Genomic DNA, 20,543 nt, shown 5'->3' with positions numbered 1-20,543 from the left:
GCACAGCAAGGTGTGGACTAGAGTACACGGTCGAGGACATCCCAGAAATAATTGAATCCCAATTCAATTGTATTGTGTCCGGGCCGCCTAGCCTTTGATTGTATGTGAGGAGAGGGTCGAAGGGCAGTACGCTCTTTGATAAGGCAAAAAAAAAATTAAAATTGACAGAACAAGGAGAGCAGTGCGGCCGATACTTGGCGCCCAAACGTCATATCAATGCCGGTCCGTTGTTCGACACTTGAACACTATTTTGGCGTCTGTCGGCATGGGGCATAAACCAGTAGGTGCTTGTTAAGAATCACTGCAGACATGTGGCAAAAGCCACTTTCCCTCTTGTTTTCTATCTCTTCCTCCATTTCTCTCTCTCTCTCCTTTTTTCCCCTTTTTCCCTTTTTTAAACGCCAGTTGCGACACTCGGGGGAATGTGAGCTAACGAATGAGAATGATGACGCGGGATTCGGATGCTCCCCGGCTCCGCGTGGCGCTTCGAGTCGGGACCGTGAACCCGCTATCTGATGCACTGTGCCCAGCGGACCGGCCCATCTTCCTACATATGTCGTGGCGATGAACCCGCATCTCTAGATACTACCCTACGTATCCCGAGATCGAGTGTCGACGAAAATGAAAACAAATGAAAACCACCTAGGTATTGCAAATATTTGCTTTCACTGCTCAATGTCACGAACTGGTCTGCATGGAACTTCGTGTCACTTCAGGACTTGAGTCTTCCCTTCTTGTCTCGCCCCCTCGATGCCACTTCTCCTCGACTGCGTGATGTTCCCGATATCGCCCTTCGTGTCGCCGACGTGGAGTGCCCATCTTCCAAAAGCCTAGCTACCTAGAGCGTGTTCCTGTCACTATGTGTTTTTTGTATAATACCTCCCAGATAGTCCATTCTATTCATAACTCGTCAGGCCTAGCTCTGCGTCTTCAATTCATCCAACGGCTACTGCCCCTGAGACTTCATCAAGAAGGTATACAATATTCAAACCCGCAAATCATCCATTCCTTCGAGCTGCATCAGCATTCTACTCTCCTTTGCTTCCGCATTCTGTCACTTGCATGATGCCTAGAGATCGTGAGCCTATCGTCCAGGTGCTCGTCAATACAATTGCCGAGAACCAGGAATGGCTTCAGGATTTTGAATCCGCGGTCAAAACTGCGGTGCAAAAGGCACCCGACGACATGGAGGGAATTCAGACATTGGACGACTTTTACGACTTCATGGACGATTTCTTGAGATGGGTGCCAGTCGAGACTCCTGATGGCCGACAAATCTACGGGAAACTTTGCTTGTTCTATTTTATCTTCAGTCAGCCGTCCGTGTACCAATACCAGACAGCGATCAGCCCTACGACAGCGAACAAGTCCCTGTCATGGCTGTCAGACTGGCTGGTCAGCTACGCACGGGAGTTAGGCAAGTTCTTAGACACTCCTGCATCATTCACAAAGGAATCGCTGGAGACCTTTAGGATCGCGGATAAATTCCATTTTGAGGAGTATATTGAACCCCATGGAGGTTGGAAGACCTTCAACCATTTTTTCGCTCGCAATACAAAGCCGGGCTATCGTCCCATCGCAAATATGGCGGACTCGGGCACCATCGTCTCTCCTGCCGATGCTGTCTTCTCAAGCCAGTATCCAGTGAACCCGGATGCGATGGTCGTGATCAAAACACTGGAGTGGCCCATCAGTGAACTTCTAGCGGATACCGCATACGCAGACAGCTTCCGGGGTGGCATCTTCATACATTCCTTCCTTGGACCAGGCGACTATCATCGCCTGCACGCTCCGGTTGGAGGCAAGGTGTTGGAAGCGAAGGTCATCAAGGGCCAGGTTTATCTCGAAGTCGAGGCCAAAGGCGGATCGTTGAACCCGATAAGAAAGATTCAGCCGGAACTTCGCAAGCCTCATAATCCAGATAAAATAGAGGCCCCCGATGCTGCGGGATACGAGTTCTGCCAGATGCGTGCACTCTTTGTCTTGGAGACGGCAATAGGGCTCGTGGCGGTTCTACCTATCGGCATGGCCCAGGTCTCGTCTGTGGTACCGACAGCGGAGGTGGGTAAAACCTTGTTCAAAGGGGAGGAACTTGCTTATTTCCAATTTGGTGGATCTGATATCGTTGTCATCTTCGAGAATGGCAGCGGGGTCGAAATCACAGCCGAGGAGGATCGCCATTACAAGATGGGTGAGGCGATTGGAACAGCCAATCCAGCTACCTAGAATTGAATATCGGAGAACAGGGAAGGCGGAAGGTGGAAGATCTGTGGGCACACAATTCGGGAAACTAACGGGGCTTGTCAGCCATTTACGTGTGTTGTTCTGTCTTTGTCCTTGCGTTTATATTCCGAGCACGGGTCGATATCTGTCTCATGTCTTTGAGAAAGTCATCCAGTGCTGTCCAATCATTTTGTATCGCAGCTTTGAATACCAGTCTACGCTAACGCTGCTCTATTATTTTCATAGTGCTCCAATTCTCAAGTGAATCTTACATATATGATGGAGGAAAAACAACGCCTCTATCACTACGCATAAGTATTAACAGTATATTTTAGGGAGCCCCTAACAAGATTGTTTACTCTGTTTGTAGCTCTCGCAAAGTAGATTCCACTAGGGGTATATTTGCCTGTCGAAATCTTTTTGACGTCAACCTGCGGACCATTCGTAGACTGTACGGTTGCGTTTAGCGGATTCATTAAGGTTTCGGCCACGAGCCCCTTTCCGTCAATCATATATTATGGAAAGTCACTTCAAGGGGACTCAGCAGATAGTTCAACCCTATTGCACATTCCACTAACTTCCAAGGTTCGCTCAGTCAGTTAGGTGTAGGCTTCGCCACGCGCGCCTCTGTAGATTGGACGCAACCGTCACAAGCGGTTGGCAAAGGGGGGGGACCCCGAAGTGAGAGAATTGCACCGGAATAAGTTTGGCAGATGCATCTAGACAATCGACTGATTGCCCTAGGTTGGACATATTCCTAAATTCTTGTCATGGAATGTATACGCTCACTGCTAGGCCATTGCAGTAATTATATGAGGGTAATTAGGGAGACCGACCGTGTAGTTCTAGTACGCCTTCTTCTCAACTTATTACTTACTACTACCACTCTTGCGCCGTATTCCCCCCCACCGAGTTCCTAATATTGCATATAACAGGTCCCATTTAGGATGTGGTATTACGGCGTTGTCGCACCGGAGAATTTATAAGTCGTATGATGGACTGGAATGTATAGATGGGTAGATTTGATGCATTTATCAAATTGGATGGCTTGCTGAGAGACGTTGGGCATGTTTAAGAAAAGGCAGCCGAAATTGCGAGTGAGTATGCCTGGCTGGACGCTATGGAGGCTTGGCTTTCAGTGGGTTGATTATTCGACTCCGAATCTGATACCTGGAAATGGGAGATGTTGAACCTCCTGAAATGATGCATTGATAGCCAGCTAGGTCAAATCAGACCAGGCTCCATGGCCGCCTATTTCGTCATAGACAGATCTTGCGGATGAACCTACGGATGACATTGAGGCGACCAGCTGGCCTCCGCCGGCTAGCTGTGCTTTCCCCTGCCTCCTTTGGGTTCTTTCTGTCCGAGGAGTGGGTTGGAGTAAGCTTGGGTTCAACTCTCATCCCGTTGCACTTGTTTCTTTCTACTCGTTTGGCATTCTCGTCGCTTTCGCTAGATCGTACTGGGTGTGTTTCAAGGCCTATTGACGCTTGCAGTGACAAGCGGCCGTTGGGTCTTGCTTGTATGTATTTGTCGAGAGAACGGATTTTCGCATAGTCTAGGAGGGAGTGCACCTCACAACGCTTTCCGACGTAAGAGTCCACGCGCTTTGTCCAGTGGGGTAATGGGCGCTCTGATGATGCCTCGTTTATAGGGGTTGGCGAGCCCGACAGTATGCCCGTTGTGAATTGGTCCATCTCGGCAAGGAAAGGTACGTATTGAGGACTGTCTGTTTTCTCAAGCCAATGACACTGCATCAGGAATTGCTCCGCCAGATCACTGAAGCAGGTCATGTCCGCGGAGGAGTCGCCCTGTAGGTTGATCGCTTTTGCGTGAAGAAGAATCGACGCGCAGAGCTTTACATGCGGGTCAAAGCCTTGTGTGGTTGAAGTGAGGATATATTGCGCTCGATTTTCTTCAAGAAAGTCCTTCACAGTCCTGTGGAGAAACTGAATGCGGGCATTTAGCCCACGTTTCTTGTATTTTGGTACCTCGAGAAGACCTTTGCAACGACTCTGGAGGCGACGCCTTATCTGTTCCGCGCGGAAATTCTGCTCATCTGGGGTCATCTGATGAGCAGAGGCCCCTAGCGCAGTTTCGTTACTGTCTTCAATGAATGAAAGAGTTAAAAGACGTAACGGGGATGCACCATCCTGCGTAATGGAACCTTCCTTGTCGTCTTTCTGCCTTTTCAGACTCGGGGTTTCCATACTCAGTTCGCCCCAGGGTAGGTACGAAGCTCTGACAGTCTGTAATATGCGAGACGCCTGTTCAAAATATGCCGGCTGAAGGTCTCGAAGCATTTTTTGGAAGAGTTCTCCTAGATCTTCAGGGATCTGAAGCAGTCGGACTTGAAGATCTTCAATTGTATCGCCATCCTGTAAACCTTCGAGAAGTGACTTGACTACGAGTACAACCCACAGAAAGACACCAGAAGCCTTCTGAGTAACTTGCTGGACCAGGAAATTAGCTTGGCGTTCATTAAGCTTCTGTAGTTGTAAGAACATGGCATTTTCTCCGAGCCTATCAGAGGTAAATTGTCTGATGTCTCCGAAGGTCAGGTGTTCCATTTGTAGCGAGGGCCGGCTTCGAAACGCGTCCTCAAACACAAGCCAAGGGCGACTTGATACACAAAGTTTGACATTCTTCCTATCAGACGTAACCCCAAAGAGAAGGTTGACCAGGTCTCGGCTATCGCCATTACACTCATCCAAACCATCAATTAAGAAGAAGAACATTCTGCTATCGTCAGATATAATAGAAAACAGTCCATTTGATAGCTCCGACCATGACCAATCTCTATTGCTGTACCCGAAAAGCTCTTGGTATTCCCATCTATCTGCAAAGGTGTGAGGGATTTCATCAGGGCAGTCGGAGAGAATCTGGTAAAGCAAAGACCGCATTAATCCAACCCTGGACATTTGCAAGGCTGTTCCAGAGTTCCAGAAGAAGAAGCGGCCGATATAAACTGTTTTGTCGCCTCTCCATACCTTTAGGTGGCGCTTGAGGCGTTGATCAGTTGAAAGGTATTTCATCAGGGTGGATTTCCCTGACCCGGGCTTTCCGGTAACCCAGTACAGCGGATTGTTGGACATCAGCCAAGTACCGAAGGTGTCCGACCCCCCTCCCCCTTCCAGTTCGTCATTATTAAAGACCCAGTCGAATGTTCGTTGATGCGCTACCGATATTCCGTCATACCGTTCCTTCAGATCCGGGAATGTGAGGGATCTAAGCAACCTGCGCTTATGATAATCATCGCGCTCATGCTGAACCCCGGTCGCTAATGAGGAGGAGAAGTCATGGTGTACTACCTTAATTGCAACATCGTTTTGGAGACCTCTACGGGCCGTTGTGATAAGCTCCGCTTGCCACTGACTACCCGGCTGAAAAGACTCCATCATTCTGTTGAAGCTCTGCTCAATACTTGTGTTCTTATCGTCTGATGTCTCGGTAAACTTCTGTAGCCTTTCTTGTATGCTAGTTAATAGCAGCGAGTCAATTTGTTGTCTGTATCGCTCGAGGCGTTCCAATATATCTGAAATCTCTTGCTCTTTCAGAATGCTTTTCAGGGCCTGCCTGAAGCTGTCCCATTTCCCAGATGGATTTCCACCCTTGAGCCCGTCGACTGCGTCAATAAGCTCCTGAGAGACATCTCGGGCGCCCTCGCAGAGTTGAATGATTTGGCGTCCTATTTCCGATTGAGATCCACAAGCAGCCAATTGAGACGCGATTCGCCGGCTTTGGGACTGTAGGGTCCTGCCGATGGCTGCAAGTTCGTCATTTGCAACGAGACTCCCATGTGCGGATCGTTGAATCTCTCGGCTTTTGGCGATAAGGCCGCCTGCGAATGTGAGGAGCTGAATAACGCTGGATGCAAGCCCGAAAGCCGTCGCAGGATCCATTGTTATCCCGAGTGGAGTAAAAAAAGCGCAAGCAACACGTGAAGAGGCTTTTCAATTGTTAATTTGATAGGGGAGCTGCTCATATCTTACCCGATTCAGTGACCTCCCCGCCTCAAGGTATCATCGGCATAAGCAAGAGTAAGCCACATACTGAGCCTCATTGTGCATACCTAGGCTATGTGTAAGTCTCGAGGGCTGCCTCTCAATTAAACATCAAGCACCGGCATATAATGCGAACCAGTCGGAGACAGCTGGGCACGAACTATCACGAATTGAATTCAACAGTTTGATAGTGCCTTATATATATATCAACAAACCCTCTCTAGAATCCATAACGTAGCTTTCCACGGTGACCCTGGTAGGCGGCCTATCTAGGCCGTTCAACCATGAATAGCAACTCAACTAAGACTATACTCAACAGTCCAGGCTGTCGATTCGACTAAGAAGTTCGTTAGGTTCCATATGAGCTTGGGGAATGAACCGATGCTTTTCTACAGCATTTCTTGCTAGGCATAGCAGCCATTTGTATGAGGCACAAGCACAGAAGCTAATTGTACGGGACCGTGCCGCCGTTAAGTCTAGTCGGAATCAAATTCGGCCGCATCAACTGCACCCTGCTTGATATATATTGTAGTTCGTGTGTCCCTCTTGTCATGATCCAGCTAGCTGGGACGTCTAAGAATGTTCGCAGATACATAAGTGGTGGAAGGGGCAAGATCTACGATATTTCAATCCCGCTGAGGAATCATACCCCAGCTTCAGCTATGTTTTGGTTAATGCATGGCACGCCGTATTTTCACGAAGTTCTGTGTCCCAGGCCTCTTTAGGCCAGACCATTCTCGGCTTGGATAATCCTCCGTGAGACTATCGATACTAGGACAACTACTTAGCTAAACAGACAAAGACTCTTGGGAGCTCTTCTACTGACGATAACCCCAGAGAGCCCTTCTAATTATATACTTTCAATTGAGTGAAATATTCACCACGCAAGCGGAAACATGAACGAGGTCAGTCACAGTCCCGAATCTCATTCACTCTATGCTAAATCACAGTCCATAATCATGGCATGGTATAATCCGCAGCATATAAATCCGTACATATTCCAACCTTGTCAACAATTCACTTTTTTCTTTTTTTTTTAAAAAACACCGGCATAATCGCCATGATTGATAATCTAATACAAACTCCCAGAATGCACAGCAACCGGGGTTCCTTGAATTGTCTAACATCAGGTTCTCTTTTACTCTGCGCTCTTGTATTTCTGGTTGTGAATGGAGATGGCTCTGCAATGTGTGGTTAGCACCGGTTATAAAAGCATCTAACTAAGATCCTATAAGAATTGGGTTCGGTGTGAACATACCTTCCGCTGGGATCGGTCTGGTTGGACCAAGTTGGCGTCCATCGCATCACTGTCGAAGCGCAGTGAGGACCGAAGTGTTCATCGAACATGGTGCGGTACCAGTATCTAAAGGGAAAAATTGTTAGCATATCACAGTAGAATGTCATTGGAACTTATCAATTAGACTTACGCCTCCTTAGTATCAGGAATGTCGTTACCCCACTCGGGCTTAGGGTTCTTCATCATCTCGTCTGTCACATGGAGTTCGGCGTTGTCTTTGAGGGCATCGATCCAGCCGTAGCCCACACCATCGGAGAACTGCTCCTTCTGTCTCCAGAGGATCTCGTCTGGTAAGTACGGCTCGGCATCAGGTTGATCCGAAGTGTCGAATGCTTTTCTCAAAATCCACTTCTCGATACGCTCCTTTGTGATCATCTTCTCCTGGGGATCGATGTTCATGCAGACTTCCAGGAACTATAAGAAAAGGTCAAGGTTTAGTAAAGGCGAAAATGTTGGCAAAAATTGCGCAGGGTCGGTCTTACCTCCTTGTCAAGGAAAGGCACACGAGCCTCGAGACCCCAAGCCGATGTGGATTTGTTGGCTCGCAAGCAGTCAGCCAGGTGCAGGTTCTTTACCCTTCGCACAGTCTCCTCGTGGAAAGCCTTCTTGTCAGGGGCCGCATGGAAGTAAAGGTATCCACCAAAAATCTCGTCACTTCCCTCACCACTGAGCACCATTTTGACACCCATGGCCTTGATCTTCCGTGATAGCAGGTACATGGGCGTGGAAGCTCGAATGGTTGTTACATCGTACGTCTCAAGATGGTAAATGACATCGGAGAGCGCGTTGAGACCATCGTCGATAGTAAAGGTCATGACGTGGTGTTTTGTTCCTAGAAATTTGGCGACTTTGAGAGCAGCTTCGTTATCTGGTGACCCAGGCAAGCCAATGGAAAATGAGTTGAGTTGCGGCAGGTACGTAACAGTCGACAGTTTGTTCTCGTCATCAATACCGACGAGACCCTCTCCTTTGTCAGCATCCTCTACAACGTCTGTAACCTGGCCGTTGGCAGCCAAAGCAGCTTTCTTGAGTCTCATGGTCTCTCGCTGGGCGATGGCCGCAACTAGACTCGAATCTAATCCACCAGACAACAAAACTCCATAAGGAACCTCAGCCATCAATCGTTTCCTGACCGACTTCTCGAGTGTCTCGCGAACCAGTTTCAAGTCCAGCGGTGTCTCGGGAATTCTCGAGTTTTCCCACCAGGTGGGCTGGAAATAACGGGTAGTCTCCTTGGTCTGGGTGTCGTAGACATGGCCGGGAGGAAATGCGCGAATCTTGTCACAGACACTCTCGAGGCACTTCAGTTCAGAGGCGAAGTACGTTGTTGCTTCAGGCTCTTTTGAACTCCATCCCTGGTAAAAAGTGGTGATACCGATCGGATCACGGGCGGCAATCGTTCGGTCGAGGTTCTTGTCGTAAAGCACGAAAGAGAACATGCCATCGAGGTACTTCGGCGCGTCAAGGCCATATTCGAGATACTAGGCAACGGTAAGCGACTGACAATGGCCCCCCATACTGTGTAGCATGTGGTATGGTATAGATTCTCCTTACTAAGGGAATGATAACCTCGCAATCGGACGTGGTCTTGAAGTGATAGGGCTTCTTCAGGTTTTTTCGAATCAGCCTGTGGTTGTAGATTTCGCCGTTGACAGCGAGAACGATGCTTCCATCGGCGTTGGTGAGTGGCTGTGCGCCGGACTCTGGTGTTCGCATTAGCATGATTAATTCGCTAGGCTGGGATGATGCTCTCAAGCATTATCTGTGTCTTCACTAGGTTGTACATACCCACACCAACGATGCTCAATCGCTCATGGCAGAGGACTATGGTCGGGTTAATCAACTGATTGCCATGTTTGTCGTAGATCTGGCTCACTTGTGTTCTTGCAAATGACACTTCCACCTGGTGGATCACATGTCAATGAGGTATTCGTGGGCACTACCAGGACAAATTTGCGACGTACTCCAATCAGGGCCTCTGTGTCGCACTCTGCGCAAACAAGTCAATTCAAGATCTGCAGATAGCTGAGCATCGGTACTCACTGTCTCGCAAGCTTCAAAGCCGTGGGCTTGAACTTCTGGACGTCTGGATGACTGCGCGCGTGCCCATGTTAGTCAAAAATTCGTGTCGCGCTCACTGCAGATCAAAGTTGGTAGGTGGAAATGCAATGCGGGGTTCTTCATCCAGCATTATTGGCCCTGCGAATACCCCTCCATAGACGCAACGATAACAACTTCGGAAGAGACAAGTACTAACCAGTGGCAAGCAAATATACCACACATCTTGCCCTATTCTCTCTGTCTGGGTATCCGTGCGATCGTATGGAAGGCGAAGAAGGATAAAAAAATGGTATTAGTTGATTGGGTTCGAGGTGGCAGACCTATGTCACGCGAAAACTAAAAACGTGGGCTTGACTAGAGGAGCACTAGACAACAGGGTATAAGCACGATGTCGGTTAGAGAAGGGAGAAGCAAGAGGTAGTGCGAGGAGAGAAGAAGGAGGAATAGACCTTGGAATTAAATCGATTATCACTCGCTACTCATCTAGTGTCCTTGGACCTAGATAATCAAAGTTATGACTGGAACTCTGAATCAAGATAACGGGTGGGTGCCGATCTCGGCGAATCTGTGACTTGACCTGTCCCAGCACCGCGGAGCCTAGTCTAGCTTGTCCATCATCTCCATGTGGAAAATGGATAATTAGTAGTTACGCACGTAGCAAATCCAGTGAAAAAAACTCTATAGTTTCCCAGATCAATTTCACATGCGGAGGAGTCAAGTCACGTTACGTTTTGCTTGGCATATTGCCACGGAGCTGAAGAAGCCCATTGGGGTGAGCCGCATCTCGGTTGTAGTCTCGTGAGCATTGTGCAGGATGGGCCAGGTGGGGGATTGTCAATTTTCTTTTGCTTAGCTGAATGCGAATTGGCTGATGGGACGCCTCGAGGGCTTGAAGCAGTAGAATTCCATTATGCGTTGCATATTCAATAGATATTAGCTATAAGGGACGTCTTCGCGTGAGGCACGTAAAGGTACTAAAGTGACGGAAACAAGTATAATATGTGTAGAACATTTCGCATTATTCATGACTGAGCCACTTACGTGACGAAGGCTGGATGCATATCTATCTTTTTTGAGGTCATCTTGCGAAAACGCATCGGCTGCCTGCCCACAATCTCCCCAATGTCTTATTCTCCCACACCATCAGACCAGCATCATCAGTAGACGCTAGACCAAACCTCAAAGTAACGCCGTAATGTGGTATCCTTTAGAACCGAACTCCATGCCCAAACACGACGAGCATACTGCTCACAACCCCACAACACACCCTGCATACCCCACGCTCCTACCATCATGTGATGTCTCAAGTGGCGGGGTTCGAGCGAACTTCGCGTCTTACTCGTTTCTCATATTCGGCGCGATCTTTCTTAAACAGGTTATAGGCTTCGGCCTGCGCAGGAGACTCAGGATTCGGGTTGTCTAGCAGATCCTGTACACCTAGGGCAATCTGTTTGATGGTGATGGCAGGTCTCCAGCCCTCATCTTCGTTGAGAATGGAGAGGCAGACGGTGCCTGAGGGGTAGACATTCGGGTGGAACAGCGGCGGCGTGAATTTGCCTATGGCAAATTTGAGTTAGGCAAAGGACCACTTGATAAACATCTGGGGGGGAGATATATGAGGACTTACATTTTGGTGGCTTCGCGGGGTACTCTACGGAGACCAGCTAGATTAGCAACACGAGCGGAATGAAAGGTAAGGCTTTTCTAGAGTGTCGGGACGTACCCTCGGGGAAAATCATGGTCATCTTGAAAACACCGCCCTCCCAGATTGTCTTCTCCTTGCCAGGGATGCCGCACTCCCAAGTCTTGAGATCCAAGACACCCTGGGCATTCTTAACAGGCCGCGCCCAAAAGCCAAATGGGTGGTCCTTTCGCCAATGCTTCCTGCGGTCGTGGTGTCAGTACGGGGTGAAGGCGTGAAGGGGGGGAAGGTGTCAAGGGTGGCACAAATAGAATAAGTGATTCCGAGCGCCATGGAGGTCCACCCACCTCTCCTCACCCAAACGCAGGGTGCAAAGCGACATATTGAAGATGGAGGCTTGAGACTTGAATGTTGTTGGAGTTGAACGGTAGTAACGCGATTTGTCAAGTCGGTGTGGGTAAGTTCGGTCTAGGGATCACGGAAAGCGCTAGCGTAAGTGTAGAAGTTGTAAGGCACTTGCAGGCTGGTGCAGAGCCGGGGTTGGAGGAAACGGGGGTTGGACTGGATCAGGTGCAAACGACGCGACACACTGCCCACGCCTTTTGAAGTCGAGATGGATGGATTTCGCTGAGTAACTGTACAATGTGATGCGCACAGAGAGTCCAGGTTTGAGAGTGGGGGGGAAGAGACTTGTTTCCTGTCGGATTAGGTTGAATTTGCAAGCTGGCAGTTTGACCGATGAGTAATTTGTTAATGCACTTTACCTACTGAAACATACATGCTATGCTATTGCTGCTTGCTCAGCTTCTTCCAGCAAGTGAATCCCTCACAGACGATGAGGCAACCCTCTACCTACATATATGTACCTGCTATCTACCTAGGTACCTACCATGTAGCCGTAGTAGCTTCTTGAATACATCTAGGTACTTACGAGGTAGGTACCTATCAAGCCCTACTTATCTTCTAGAACATCCAAGTACATAGGTAGGTATTTATAGGGATGTACTTATGCCTACCCATGAATTCAATCAAGCCGCTCCGAGTACTCCTACAGATCCTATCTACTCAGAGGTAGGTACCTAGAATACCTAGGTAGATACTATAATATTGGCTGATTAAAACTGTATGAGACGATAGGTACCTAGAAGAAGAAGGCGGTGTGATAGATACCTTCCGGTTATGTTACCGTTTTCATACTGTACAAAGTTGGGCAAATTGCCCCGCGGCGGGGTTGCTTTTGGTGTAACGTGCAACCCGCCAGCTGCCCCGCTATCGCCGATATAGCATCTATCGTGTACTGTAAGTATCTTAGGTAGCAGATATGTACCTATCCTTAGCGCAGTGGTACCTACCTGTAGGTTGTCTAACCCCCGATAGGGGATTCAACACCTCGGCATCTCTGCACGTCTTACTTGAATCATCTCATTTGACTACCCTGAGCTCATGATTTCCTAGTTACGGTATACGATATTGATTGAGTACACTAATACGTTATTTTGATCAAGTTCTCTGAGACGTTGTATGAAGAACTCCCCGTAACCTTATATAGGTAGGACGACGTTTCACGGTGGACTAGTGGGATATATTATCTAAATTTAGCCATTCACTACGACTGGAACACGGATTCGAGTGCAATACTCTGCGGAGATTCGATCGCGATGGAGGAAAGTAAGTCTGGCTCCGCCAGCGACCACCTAAAGCAAGCAGACGAGCCATCTTGCGCGGAACCCAAGGCTGCCAGTCATGTGGAAGATGCCAGCAATGCGCCTGATCCGGATGAGGATGACCTGGACGACTTGGATGACATGCTTGACGAATTCGCGACCGTCAAGCTGAATCCCAAGGTAGATGCCCGGAAACCATCTGCGACGGCCCCAGCTGCTGCCGCTTCTGCTTCTGCTGCCGCTTCTGCTTCTACTGGTCCAGTCGCAGGTGATGCGGCGATAAGTAAAGACGACTCCTTACCGGACTTGGATGATGATTTCTCAGAAGAGGAGTTCCAAAAGCAACTACAGGCGGGCATGGCGGAATTAATGGGCGACTTAGAGGGCTCGGCAAGTCCTGCTCTCGCTTACGACATATTTGCATCTACTAACCATCTTGCAGCCAGATATGCAAGCCCAATTCGAGAACATATTCAAGGGGCTTGCGGCCGGGTCAGCAGCTGGCTCGAGTGACGAGCCAGCCTCGATACCAAAATCAGCTGAGGGCGTGGCCGAGGAGCTTAGTCAGGACGCCTCTTTCCAGGAGACCATCAAGCGGACTATGGCGAGGATGCAGGCGTCGGGCGACCAGGCGACGGCTGCGGCCACGGCAGAAGGGTCCGAGGACGACTTCATCGCCGAGATGATGAAGGCCATGAAAGATATGCCCGGGGGCGGCGAGGGCGGCGAGGAAGACTTCTCGAAGCTGCTGATGGGCATGATGGAGCAACTCACTAACAAGGAGATTCTCTACGAGCCCATGAAAGAGCTGAATGACAAGTACCCCGGGTGGATGGAGAAGAACAAGGCCACGCTAGCGAAGGACGATCTCAAGCGATACGAAGAACAGCAAGGTCTCGTCGCTGAAATGGTCGCCAAGTTCGAGGAGCCGACATACTCTGACGCAAAGGCGGCAGACAGGGAGTACATAGTGGATAGGATGCAGAAGGTAAGCGGCTTCACTATCATTACTTAGTGGATTGCGAAAATACTAACTAGGAGTGCAGATGCAAGCAGCGGGGTCGCCGCCCCATGATCTAGTCGGAGATATGCCCTCGGCCAAGGAGGTCCTTGATGCCCCGGATGAGTCCTGCGCGCCACAGTGAAATGAGAAACATTATGAGCCTCTTGTGAGGGAAATTTATACATTTGGATTTCACGGTCTTCAGAGACCGCTACGCCATGTGCGATATTTACGCGCGCGATGTGACCTAAGCCAGATTATAGAACCCATGTAGCCTTACAACGCCAAGTGATGACCCTGTGTCCGCCAACGCCAATACTAAGTTTCATGATGATATTTACAAGGGAGGAAAAAGGGACTTGTGAGGGCACTGATACCATCACGACATGTCCATTTGCCCCGACGATATAAACCCGTCGCCCTCATCCGTTTGCTGAGATAGTATGTCCATGAACAACGTGTCGTAGTCTTCATCATCTGATAACGAAGGCGTACCAGGCCGTCTCGGCACCTGCGAAGAAGCCTCGGCATCAAGCAACGATAGCATCGCGTCCAGCTCGGCTTCCTCTTCCTGGGCCATGGCGTCGACCATCATGTTATCGGCTTCCTGGCTCAATTCGTACGGGTTCTCGGGGATATCCTCCAGCTCGTTCTCGTAGACGAATCCATCTAGATCCGTGTCCTTTTCTTGCCTCCGTTGCTTATCCAGGATGTGCCATTCCAGCTTCAATGCCTGTAAGAAGCTGTTAGTTAGGGAGTTCGTGGAATTGGATGTTATGCATGCAAAAGTTACGTACTTCCTGGTCGCCGCCTCGCTGCTCCCACTTTTTGTCGTCTGTACGCTTCCGTACGTTCTTCAGGAAGAGCGTCCTCCTGCTCTCTTGGGCCTTCTCGCGACTCAATCGCAGCGGGTTGGGCTTGACGTTAACGCGGGAGTACTTGAAATGAGATGGGCCCCGGATGGGAGATGATTGTGTGTCGCGGCGCGGAAGAGTGTTCGGGTCGCGCGGTGAGAGAGGTGGTGAGGCTTGTGATGGACGCAGGGGAGACGAGGAGAGTGGCGAGGGGACTGAGGGCCGGTGTGGTGAGGAGAAGTCAAAGTTGAATATCGGTGCTGGCATTGTAGCTAACATGTCGACCGTTTTTGTTTGTTCCTTCTTGAATATTGAAGGTGGGATTGTGTATGAATCAGTCAGAAAATGGGTTGAAGATCCGAAGTGTGAGCTGAACCGTGTTGGCAATTGTTGTTTCTCAGAGGTGGGTGCATGTGGTTACTAGCTAGGTACATAGCTTATGTGGGTGGGTGGTGAGTGAGGTTGTTATATAGTATTCAATTATACATAGAGAGCTCGCGTTCGAGTGACGCGATGGCACATGTAAATGCACCAAAAGTGGCTGTTGAGACGCGTAAAGAGACCACCCCACATCGCAACAATACTGGCCAATCATAAATACTCCCCGTGCGAGATCCTTGTCCTTGGCCCATGGGTTGCTGATTAAGTGCATGTGCAAGTACCTAAGTACCTCCGCACCCCCAGCTGTACCGGCCCCTTACCAGGTTAAGCCGGCCCTTGTCACTTACATACCTAATAAATGACGCTTCAGATCGGCGTAAGTCCGATCTTTACCGATGAGAGAGAAAAAAAAAAAAAATTGGCTGAGACTAAATCTCAAGCGGCTCAACACCATCGATTCAATCTTGACCGACCCATTCAGTTGGTCCACTGTACACACCCCCGAACGCCCCTATATCCTTACTTAGACATGAAGACGGCGGTGACAAAGTTTAAGAATGTCTGAGCCGATTTAGATTCGCCTCTCGCCGTCGACTGCCTGCCTACTAATTATCATACTACATGCGTACTCGGCTTCTCTCAATGTGCTCTCTCCTGTTGCCAACATGAAGTCCCTTTCTTTTGCCTCATTGAGCCGCCTTGTTAGCAACACTCCATGGACCTGCACTAGCTGTCGCACGCAACTTCTCAGGCACGCCAGGTTTCAACGACCCTCCTCCCAGCCATATTCCACACGCCTATCGGGCTCCTCCAAACGTGGTCCGAGAACGAGAGCCGGGGTTGTCGTTTTAACTGCCTCGGCAACGGGCGCTGCTGGTGCTGGCGTGCTGGCCTTTACAGACGATATCAAATATGGATATGACGTGACTGAGCGCACAGGCAGGGTCGCCGCGGCTCTGGCACTATGCATCAACGAGTGAGTCTTATGTGGGACACGACCAGACAGCAAACGGGAATGCTGATACATCGTCTTTCTCAGCTACCGTACCTCTTTAAACCAAAGAGAGAAAACCGACGACCTCGAGGAGCAGGATCTCATATTAAAACAATGCCACAAGAGGTGTGCCGAGCGGACATTGGAGGTTTTAGAGAAGAATGGTGGGATATTTATCAAGCTGGGGCAACACTTGGTATTCAGTTTCGACCCATTGAATAGGGACATGTGCTGACGGTTTGAACAGAGTGCCATGACATATCTCCTCCCATACGAGTGGACCAGCACCTTTATACCATTGCAAGATAAATGTCCCGTTTCGTCATATGAGTCGATCGAAGAGATGTTCAGGCGAGATACCGGCGAGGAGCTTCAAGATTACTTCTCCGATTTCGCACGCGAGCCGATAGGCGCGGCTTCGCTTGCTCAAGTTCATCTAGCCACCGTGAAAGAGTCCGGACAGCGAGTTGCCGTCAAAGTTCAGCATCCTGGCCTGGCGCAATGGGCCCCTCTTGACATGGCCTTGACCAAATTCACGTTTTCCATGCTGAAAAAGTTCTTCCCGGAGTATGACTTAGAGTGGCTTTCGTCTGAGATGGAGGCTTCATTGCCGCAAGAACTCGATTTCCAATTGGAAGCAGCCAACGCGACGCGTACGAAGGAGCATTTCCAGAAACTGCCCGAGCTTCCTCTAGTCATACCTGAAGTGCTTTGGGCGAAGCAGAGAATCTTGGTCATGGCAAACGAATCCGGCAAACGTTTAGACGATCTCGACTATCTAGATTCATCGGGCATCGATCGCGATGAGGTCTCAGCTACGCTGGCGCACATCTTCAACGAAATGATATTCGGGAAAAACGCGCCGCTACACTGCGATCCGCACGGAGGAAATATCGCCATCCGGAAAACGTCCAAACCCAACAGAGGAGGAAAGAACTTCGAGATAATATTATACGACCACGGTCTATACCGAGACATTCCCGGACATCTCCAGGTCTCGTATGCCAAGATGTGGCTGGCGGTTATCAATGGCGACATGGACGGTATGAAGCAGCACGCCCATGACGTAGCGGGTATAACAGAGGAGCAATTCCCCCTGTTCGCGAGCGCCATCACTGGGAGGGATTACACGGTCGTCAGCTCCTCGATCCTGAAATCGCGGTCCGAAGAGGAGAAGAAAACCATGGGCGACGCGCTGCAGGAGGGTCTGCTGTCCGATCTCGTGACCATGCTGGGCCAGGTCCCGCGCATCATCCTCCTCATCCTCAAGACGAACGATCTAACCCGCAGTCTAGACGAGAGCCTGCATACGCGCCAGGGACCCATGCGCACATTCCTCATCCTCGCGCGGTACTGCGCGCGCACGGTCTTCCGCGAGCAGGTCGACGAGATCCGCCAGCGGCCCGGGAGTCTCCTGTCCCCTGGGAACGCACTCCGGTTCCTCGTCGCGTGGATGGGGTACCTGCGGGTGGAGATCAAGCTCGAGGTCTTCGAGCTCTGGCTTACTGTGAGACGGATCGTGGGCTACGGGAACGTCGAGTATAGTAGTGCCGGCACGGCTTTGATATAATGGTAATTCTATATCTTTTTTCCTGCCTGACTTCAGAAAACGCTATATGTGCGCTTAGGGTGCTTGATCACGAGGTGTTTTATGCGAAGAATGGACCTTGGACTTTTGAAATAGATTAGATATGGGGAGTATCGTGGATGGATGGATGTACGTATACCCGTTGTTGTATATATGGCTTAACTTAGAATACTTTCCCTACATGGGTTGAAGACAGTATGGCCTCGCGTGTAGTTGCGTTAGATCAAGTACTTTGTTGACCGATGCTATGTAATCCCTACCTACTTATCTATCTAACTATAACTAGATCTCCTTGAGAATATCGGCTAGATATTAGGATATTGGGTCGATGGCTAGGTATGTATACATACACATACGTATTATGTCTATGCTGTTCCTATTCGTTTACGAACTTGGGTTCTATTGCGCGAAATACCTAGGAGCTTCCTATGCCCTACCTGCCTAGCTGAGCGATGGGTTGGGAATTTAATCACTTACTCGACGTTCGGTTAAAGAGAAGAGATCGCGAAGGGATAGATCTTGAAGGGAATAGATGGGACTGATACGTTGGTGTATAAGTAATAGTATATAGAGCTGTGAAGCTTGGCAGGTATGTTATATACTGATCTACTTTACCTACTCCAGATATAAAGTATGCAAGCTTACCTAGGTACTTACTTACTGTGGGTAGGTAGGTAGGTATGGTATGGTATGGTATGCAAGCTGATTATTTCACTATATATATGCGTGCTGATTTTAAGCCCTGGTGGCGAGCTTTAGACTGCGTCATAGATAGATATCACCTACTTAGAAGTCTCTACTACATATTTCATAGGCTAGTTGGCAGGTTGGAATGAATTCAAGAGGTTAGATGAGTACTATGTAATTGCTTGGTTTTTGCTTATGTAAGTAAGCTAAGGCAACGAAGCTAATTTCTCGAGTGTTTTATTTACTTAGTCGGGTTTGATAAACGTATGGATTGCCAAAGGATTGTATTGATGTTGTAGAGTAGAAGTTCTAGTCACTGAAGGAATCCACTGTGAGGGGTAATATAGCCACTCCCACCGTACCTGCCATCAGGTTACATGTACCTATAACGCTACGGACATGAAGAAGCAAGATGCTAGGTAGCTGGGTTAAGTTGTCTTGCGCTGAGTCACGCTTTGACTAGAGTACGAAGTAAGGTAAGGGACCTGGACTGAGGCGGCTTACACTAGATTGGGTAGGTAGATCTTGGTACGGGATGGGCATGGGCGATCGAGGGTCTGGTGTGGTGTGGCGGATGTCGTTAGCTTTGCTACCTAGTCAGGCACCTTGGTTCAATTGAGATTTATTTAGATGCTTACATGTGTGTGTAAGTAACTACCGTTCCTGCTGCCCGTGCATACTTCGGTAGGTAAGGTAAGGTGAGGTTGAAATGATTCAATTCGCTGTCACGTTCATGTCGTGCATATCGAATCAATTTATGTGAATTGAGCGATTAAGTTAGTTTGTTGCTGGTTACTGCGGAATTGTGTGACAAGTTTTTAGGTTTGTCAATCAGTCAACGAAACCAAGCAATCAGAAACACCAAAATCACCAGAACAACAAGCAGGAAGATGCGGAAATTTTTCTCATATTTACTATGTACTGCGAAAAGCCGGAGAGATCTAGCTAGTATGACTGCACAGGATTACGCGATGTGGTTTGTTCCTTGTATACTATAGGTATTAGTACACGTGAGGTGTGGTGTTGTGTTGTGTTCCGCCTTGCGTCATTGTTGGACAGGATCACGCAACACAAGCACGATTGCTCCATCCCACTTTGTGCCTTGCTTTCAATCAGATCCCCATATGATAGTAATTGCGTCAAGTAGAAGGACCAAATCGTTCCGTCTCGCGCAGTCAGACGACTTGGTGTAACCCGGCTATAGCATTTATTATAAATCTCCCTTCGGCTGTAACAGTTGTCGCTTTATCTGTAAAAGGGCGTAGGAAAAAGAGGAAAAAGTTGGAAAAAAGTGAAAATGCATGTTGATTCAGTGGGTATTTCCGTTCCTTGTTAACGCCGGTGCCGACTCCAATTCCTGTCCCTAGAGATAGATGTACGTGTAGATGTATCTTGCATGTAGCGTGGTGTGTGTAAGTGGTCGTGTGGTAGCGGAATAGTATGTCTACCCTCTGGGTACATAGATAAGTTGATTAAATTCACACAAATTGTGTGAAGATTTTCAACGACTACTCCAACTCCAGCTAGAGCTCGACGAGGATCGGGACATTGGAGAGCTGGGGGTTGATGATGATGAGTCGCTGCGGTCACTGTCGACTGAATTGCGCTTGTCGGGAGACGGCGAACGGCGGCTCATGATTGGCGATGTCCACGACGATGTACTTTGGGAGTTGGGGCTTGGCTCGGGGGAGGTCTGGCGGTTTTGGTAGGACTTGTAGATCTGCTTGCACAGATGTGCGGACATGGTGTATGTGGGCGACATTGCTATTATTGATTTGTGTCTTTTGTGGTTTCTGTCTCTTTGTTTGTATTACAAGATGTTGTCGTTATCACGAAGTTGTAGGTAGGTAGGTGGACTCTCCCTATGGGGCCGAGGTCTTGAGATGGTAGATGTAGATGTATTAAGAGCTGGGAAAAAAGTGAGATTTTCTGAAACAGAAACAAAACTGTCGATATAGGTAGGATCTCTATATTTATATCAAGTAAGGGCAGAGAGCGGAATCCATTCCAGCCAAGTTAAACTGGTGACAGCTTTATAGGGCTTGGTCAGAGGGCAGACGCATGTACAGTGAGCATACCTAAGAAGAGGCATGATGACCCTGCATGGATACTACAGTACCTAGGTATTTCCCCGCTGGCGAGCCT

The 20,543-nt window shown here is 49.0% G+C and overlaps 8 protein-coding genes across 8 annotated transcripts; 3 read left to right on the top strand and 5 right to left on the bottom strand.

The window, feature by feature from the left end:
* Positions 1–1,065: 1,065 nt before the first annotated feature.
* Positions 1,066–2,226, top strand: F5B22DRAFT_651210 (putative phosphatidylserine decarboxylase; the record flags this gene model as incomplete). Its single annotated transcript, XM_047979426.1, has 1 exon — positions 1,066–2,226. The coding sequence occupies one exon, from the start codon at positions 1,066–1,068 to the stop codon at positions 2,224–2,226; it is 1,161 nt and encodes a 386-aa protein (XP_047826160.1).
* An 882-nt stretch (positions 2,227–3,108) lies between these two features.
* On the bottom strand, positions 3,109–6,555 carry F5B22DRAFT_487642 (uncharacterized protein). The gene has a single exon (XM_047972307.1). The coding sequence runs from the start codon at positions 6,123–6,125 to the stop codon at positions 3,483–3,485; it is 2,643 nt and encodes an 880-aa protein (XP_047826159.1). The 5' UTR covers positions 6,126–6,555; the 3' UTR covers positions 3,109–3,482.
* An 810-nt stretch (positions 6,556–7,365) lies between these two features.
* F5B22DRAFT_651208 (asparagine synthase) lies at positions 7,366–9,715 on the bottom strand (the record flags this gene model as incomplete). The annotated part of the gene is made up of 10 exons (XM_047979425.1): positions 7,366–7,408; positions 7,486–7,590; positions 7,655–7,938; positions 8,007–9,005; positions 9,079–9,227; positions 9,313–9,348; positions 9,401–9,427; positions 9,489–9,514; positions 9,568–9,618; positions 9,663–9,715. The coding sequence occupies 10 exons, from the start codon at positions 9,713–9,715 to the stop codon at positions 7,366–7,368; spliced, it is 1,773 nt and encodes a 590-aa protein (XP_047826158.1).
* Positions 9,716–10,441: 726 nt separating this feature from the next.
* F5B22DRAFT_487616 (ubiquitin carrier protein) lies at positions 10,442–11,741 on the bottom strand. Its single transcript, XM_047972306.1, has 4 exons — positions 11,575–11,741; positions 11,309–11,469; positions 11,213–11,236; positions 10,442–11,142 (listed from the first exon to the last, which is right to left on the bottom strand). The coding sequence occupies exons 1-4, from the start codon at positions 11,607–11,609 to the stop codon at positions 10,889–10,891; spliced, it is 474 nt and encodes a 157-aa protein (XP_047826157.1). The 5' UTR covers positions 11,610–11,741; the 3' UTR covers positions 10,442–10,888.
* A 1,039-nt stretch (positions 11,742–12,780) lies between these two features.
* On the top strand, positions 12,781–14,124 carry F5B22DRAFT_487498 (Pex19 protein family-domain-containing protein). The gene is made up of 3 exons (XM_047972305.1): positions 12,781–13,281; positions 13,334–13,879; positions 13,938–14,124. The coding sequence occupies exons 1-3, from the start codon at positions 12,886–12,888 to the stop codon at positions 14,034–14,036; spliced, it is 1,041 nt and encodes a 346-aa protein (XP_047826156.1). The 5' UTR covers positions 12,781–12,885; the 3' UTR covers positions 14,037–14,124.
* A 149-nt stretch (positions 14,125–14,273) lies between these two features.
* F5B22DRAFT_651205 (uncharacterized protein) lies at positions 14,274–15,015 on the bottom strand (the record flags this gene model as incomplete). The annotated part of the gene is made up of 2 exons (XM_047979424.1): positions 14,274–14,627; positions 14,692–15,015. The coding sequence occupies 2 exons, from the start codon at positions 15,013–15,015 to the stop codon at positions 14,274–14,276; spliced, it is 678 nt and encodes a 225-aa protein (XP_047826155.1).
* Positions 15,016–15,689: 674 nt separating this feature from the next.
* On the top strand, positions 15,690–17,866 carry F5B22DRAFT_487482 (ABC1 family-domain-containing protein). The gene is made up of 3 exons (XM_047972304.1): positions 15,690–16,105; positions 16,169–16,319; positions 16,371–17,866. Exons 1-3 carry the CDS (start codon positions 15,795–15,797, stop codon positions 17,691–17,693), a joined length of 1,785 nt encoding a protein of 594 aa, XP_047826154.1. The 5' UTR covers positions 15,690–15,794; the 3' UTR covers positions 17,694–17,866.
* A 1,423-nt stretch (positions 17,867–19,289) lies between these two features.
* F5B22DRAFT_625934 (uncharacterized protein) lies at positions 19,290–20,424 on the bottom strand. Its single transcript, XM_047976204.1, has one exon. It carries the CDS (start codon positions 20,158–20,160, stop codon positions 19,900–19,902), a length of 261 nt encoding a protein of 86 aa, XP_047826153.1. The 5' UTR covers positions 20,161–20,424; the 3' UTR covers positions 19,290–19,899.
* Positions 20,425–20,543: the final 119 nt, after the last annotated feature.

Source organism: Xylaria bambusicola, assembly GCF_022495145.1.
Source record: "Xylaria bambusicola strain CBS 139988 unplaced genomic scaffold F5B22scaffold_65, whole genome shotgun sequence".
NCBI lineage: Eukaryota > Fungi > Ascomycota > Sordariomycetes > Xylariales > Xylariaceae > Xylaria > Xylaria bambusicola.
This window is presented reverse-complemented; position numbering and strand designations above follow the sequence as displayed.

What these genes read in the sequence shown, in the direction of transcription:
- F5B22DRAFT_487616 (XM_047972306.1), bottom strand. Translation starts at nt 11,609, where the DNA reads ATGTCGCTTTGCACCCTGCGTTTGGGTGAGGAGAG. An exon ending in CTGCGTTTGGGTGAGGAGAG is followed by an intron (nt 11,470 to 11,574) that starts GTGGGTGGACCT and finishes CCACGACCGCAG; the next exon opens with GAAGCATTGGCGAAAGGACC. An exon ending in GACCATGATTTTCCCCGAGG is followed by an intron (nt 11,237 to 11,308) that starts GTACGTCCCGAC and finishes TGGTCTCCGTAG; the next exon opens with AGTACCCCGCGAAGCCACCA.
- F5B22DRAFT_487642 (XM_047972307.1), bottom strand. Translation starts at nt 6,125, where the DNA reads ATGGATCCTGCGACGGCTTTCGGGCTTGCATCCAGCGTTATTCAGCTC.
- F5B22DRAFT_487498 (XM_047972305.1), top strand. Translation starts at nt 12,886, where the DNA reads ATGGAGGAAAGTAAGTCTGGCTCCGCCAGCGACCACCTAAAGCAAGCA. An exon ending in TGGGCGACTTAGAGGGCTCG is followed by an intron (nt 13,282 to 13,333) that starts GCAAGTCCTGCT and finishes ACCATCTTGCAG; the next exon opens with CCAGATATGCAAGCCCAATT. An exon ending in TAGTGGATAGGATGCAGAAG is followed by an intron (nt 13,880 to 13,937) that starts GTAAGCGGCTTC and finishes CTAGGAGTGCAG; the next exon opens with ATGCAAGCAGCGGGGTCGCC.
- F5B22DRAFT_625934 (XM_047976204.1), bottom strand. Translation starts at nt 20,160, where the DNA reads ATGTCGCCCACATACACCATGTCCGCACATCTGTGCAAGCAGATCTAC.
- F5B22DRAFT_487482 (XM_047972304.1), top strand. Translation starts at nt 15,795, where the DNA reads ATGAAGTCCCTTTCTTTTGCCTCATTGAGCCGCCTTGTTAGCAACACT. An exon ending in CTGGCACTATGCATCAACGA is followed by an intron (nt 16,106 to 16,168) that starts GTGAGTCTTATG and finishes CGTCTTTCTCAG; the next exon opens with CTACCGTACCTCTTTAAACC. An exon ending in TCAAGCTGGGGCAACACTTG is followed by an intron (nt 16,320 to 16,370) that starts GTATTCAGTTTC and finishes CGGTTTGAACAG; the next exon opens with AGTGCCATGACATATCTCCT.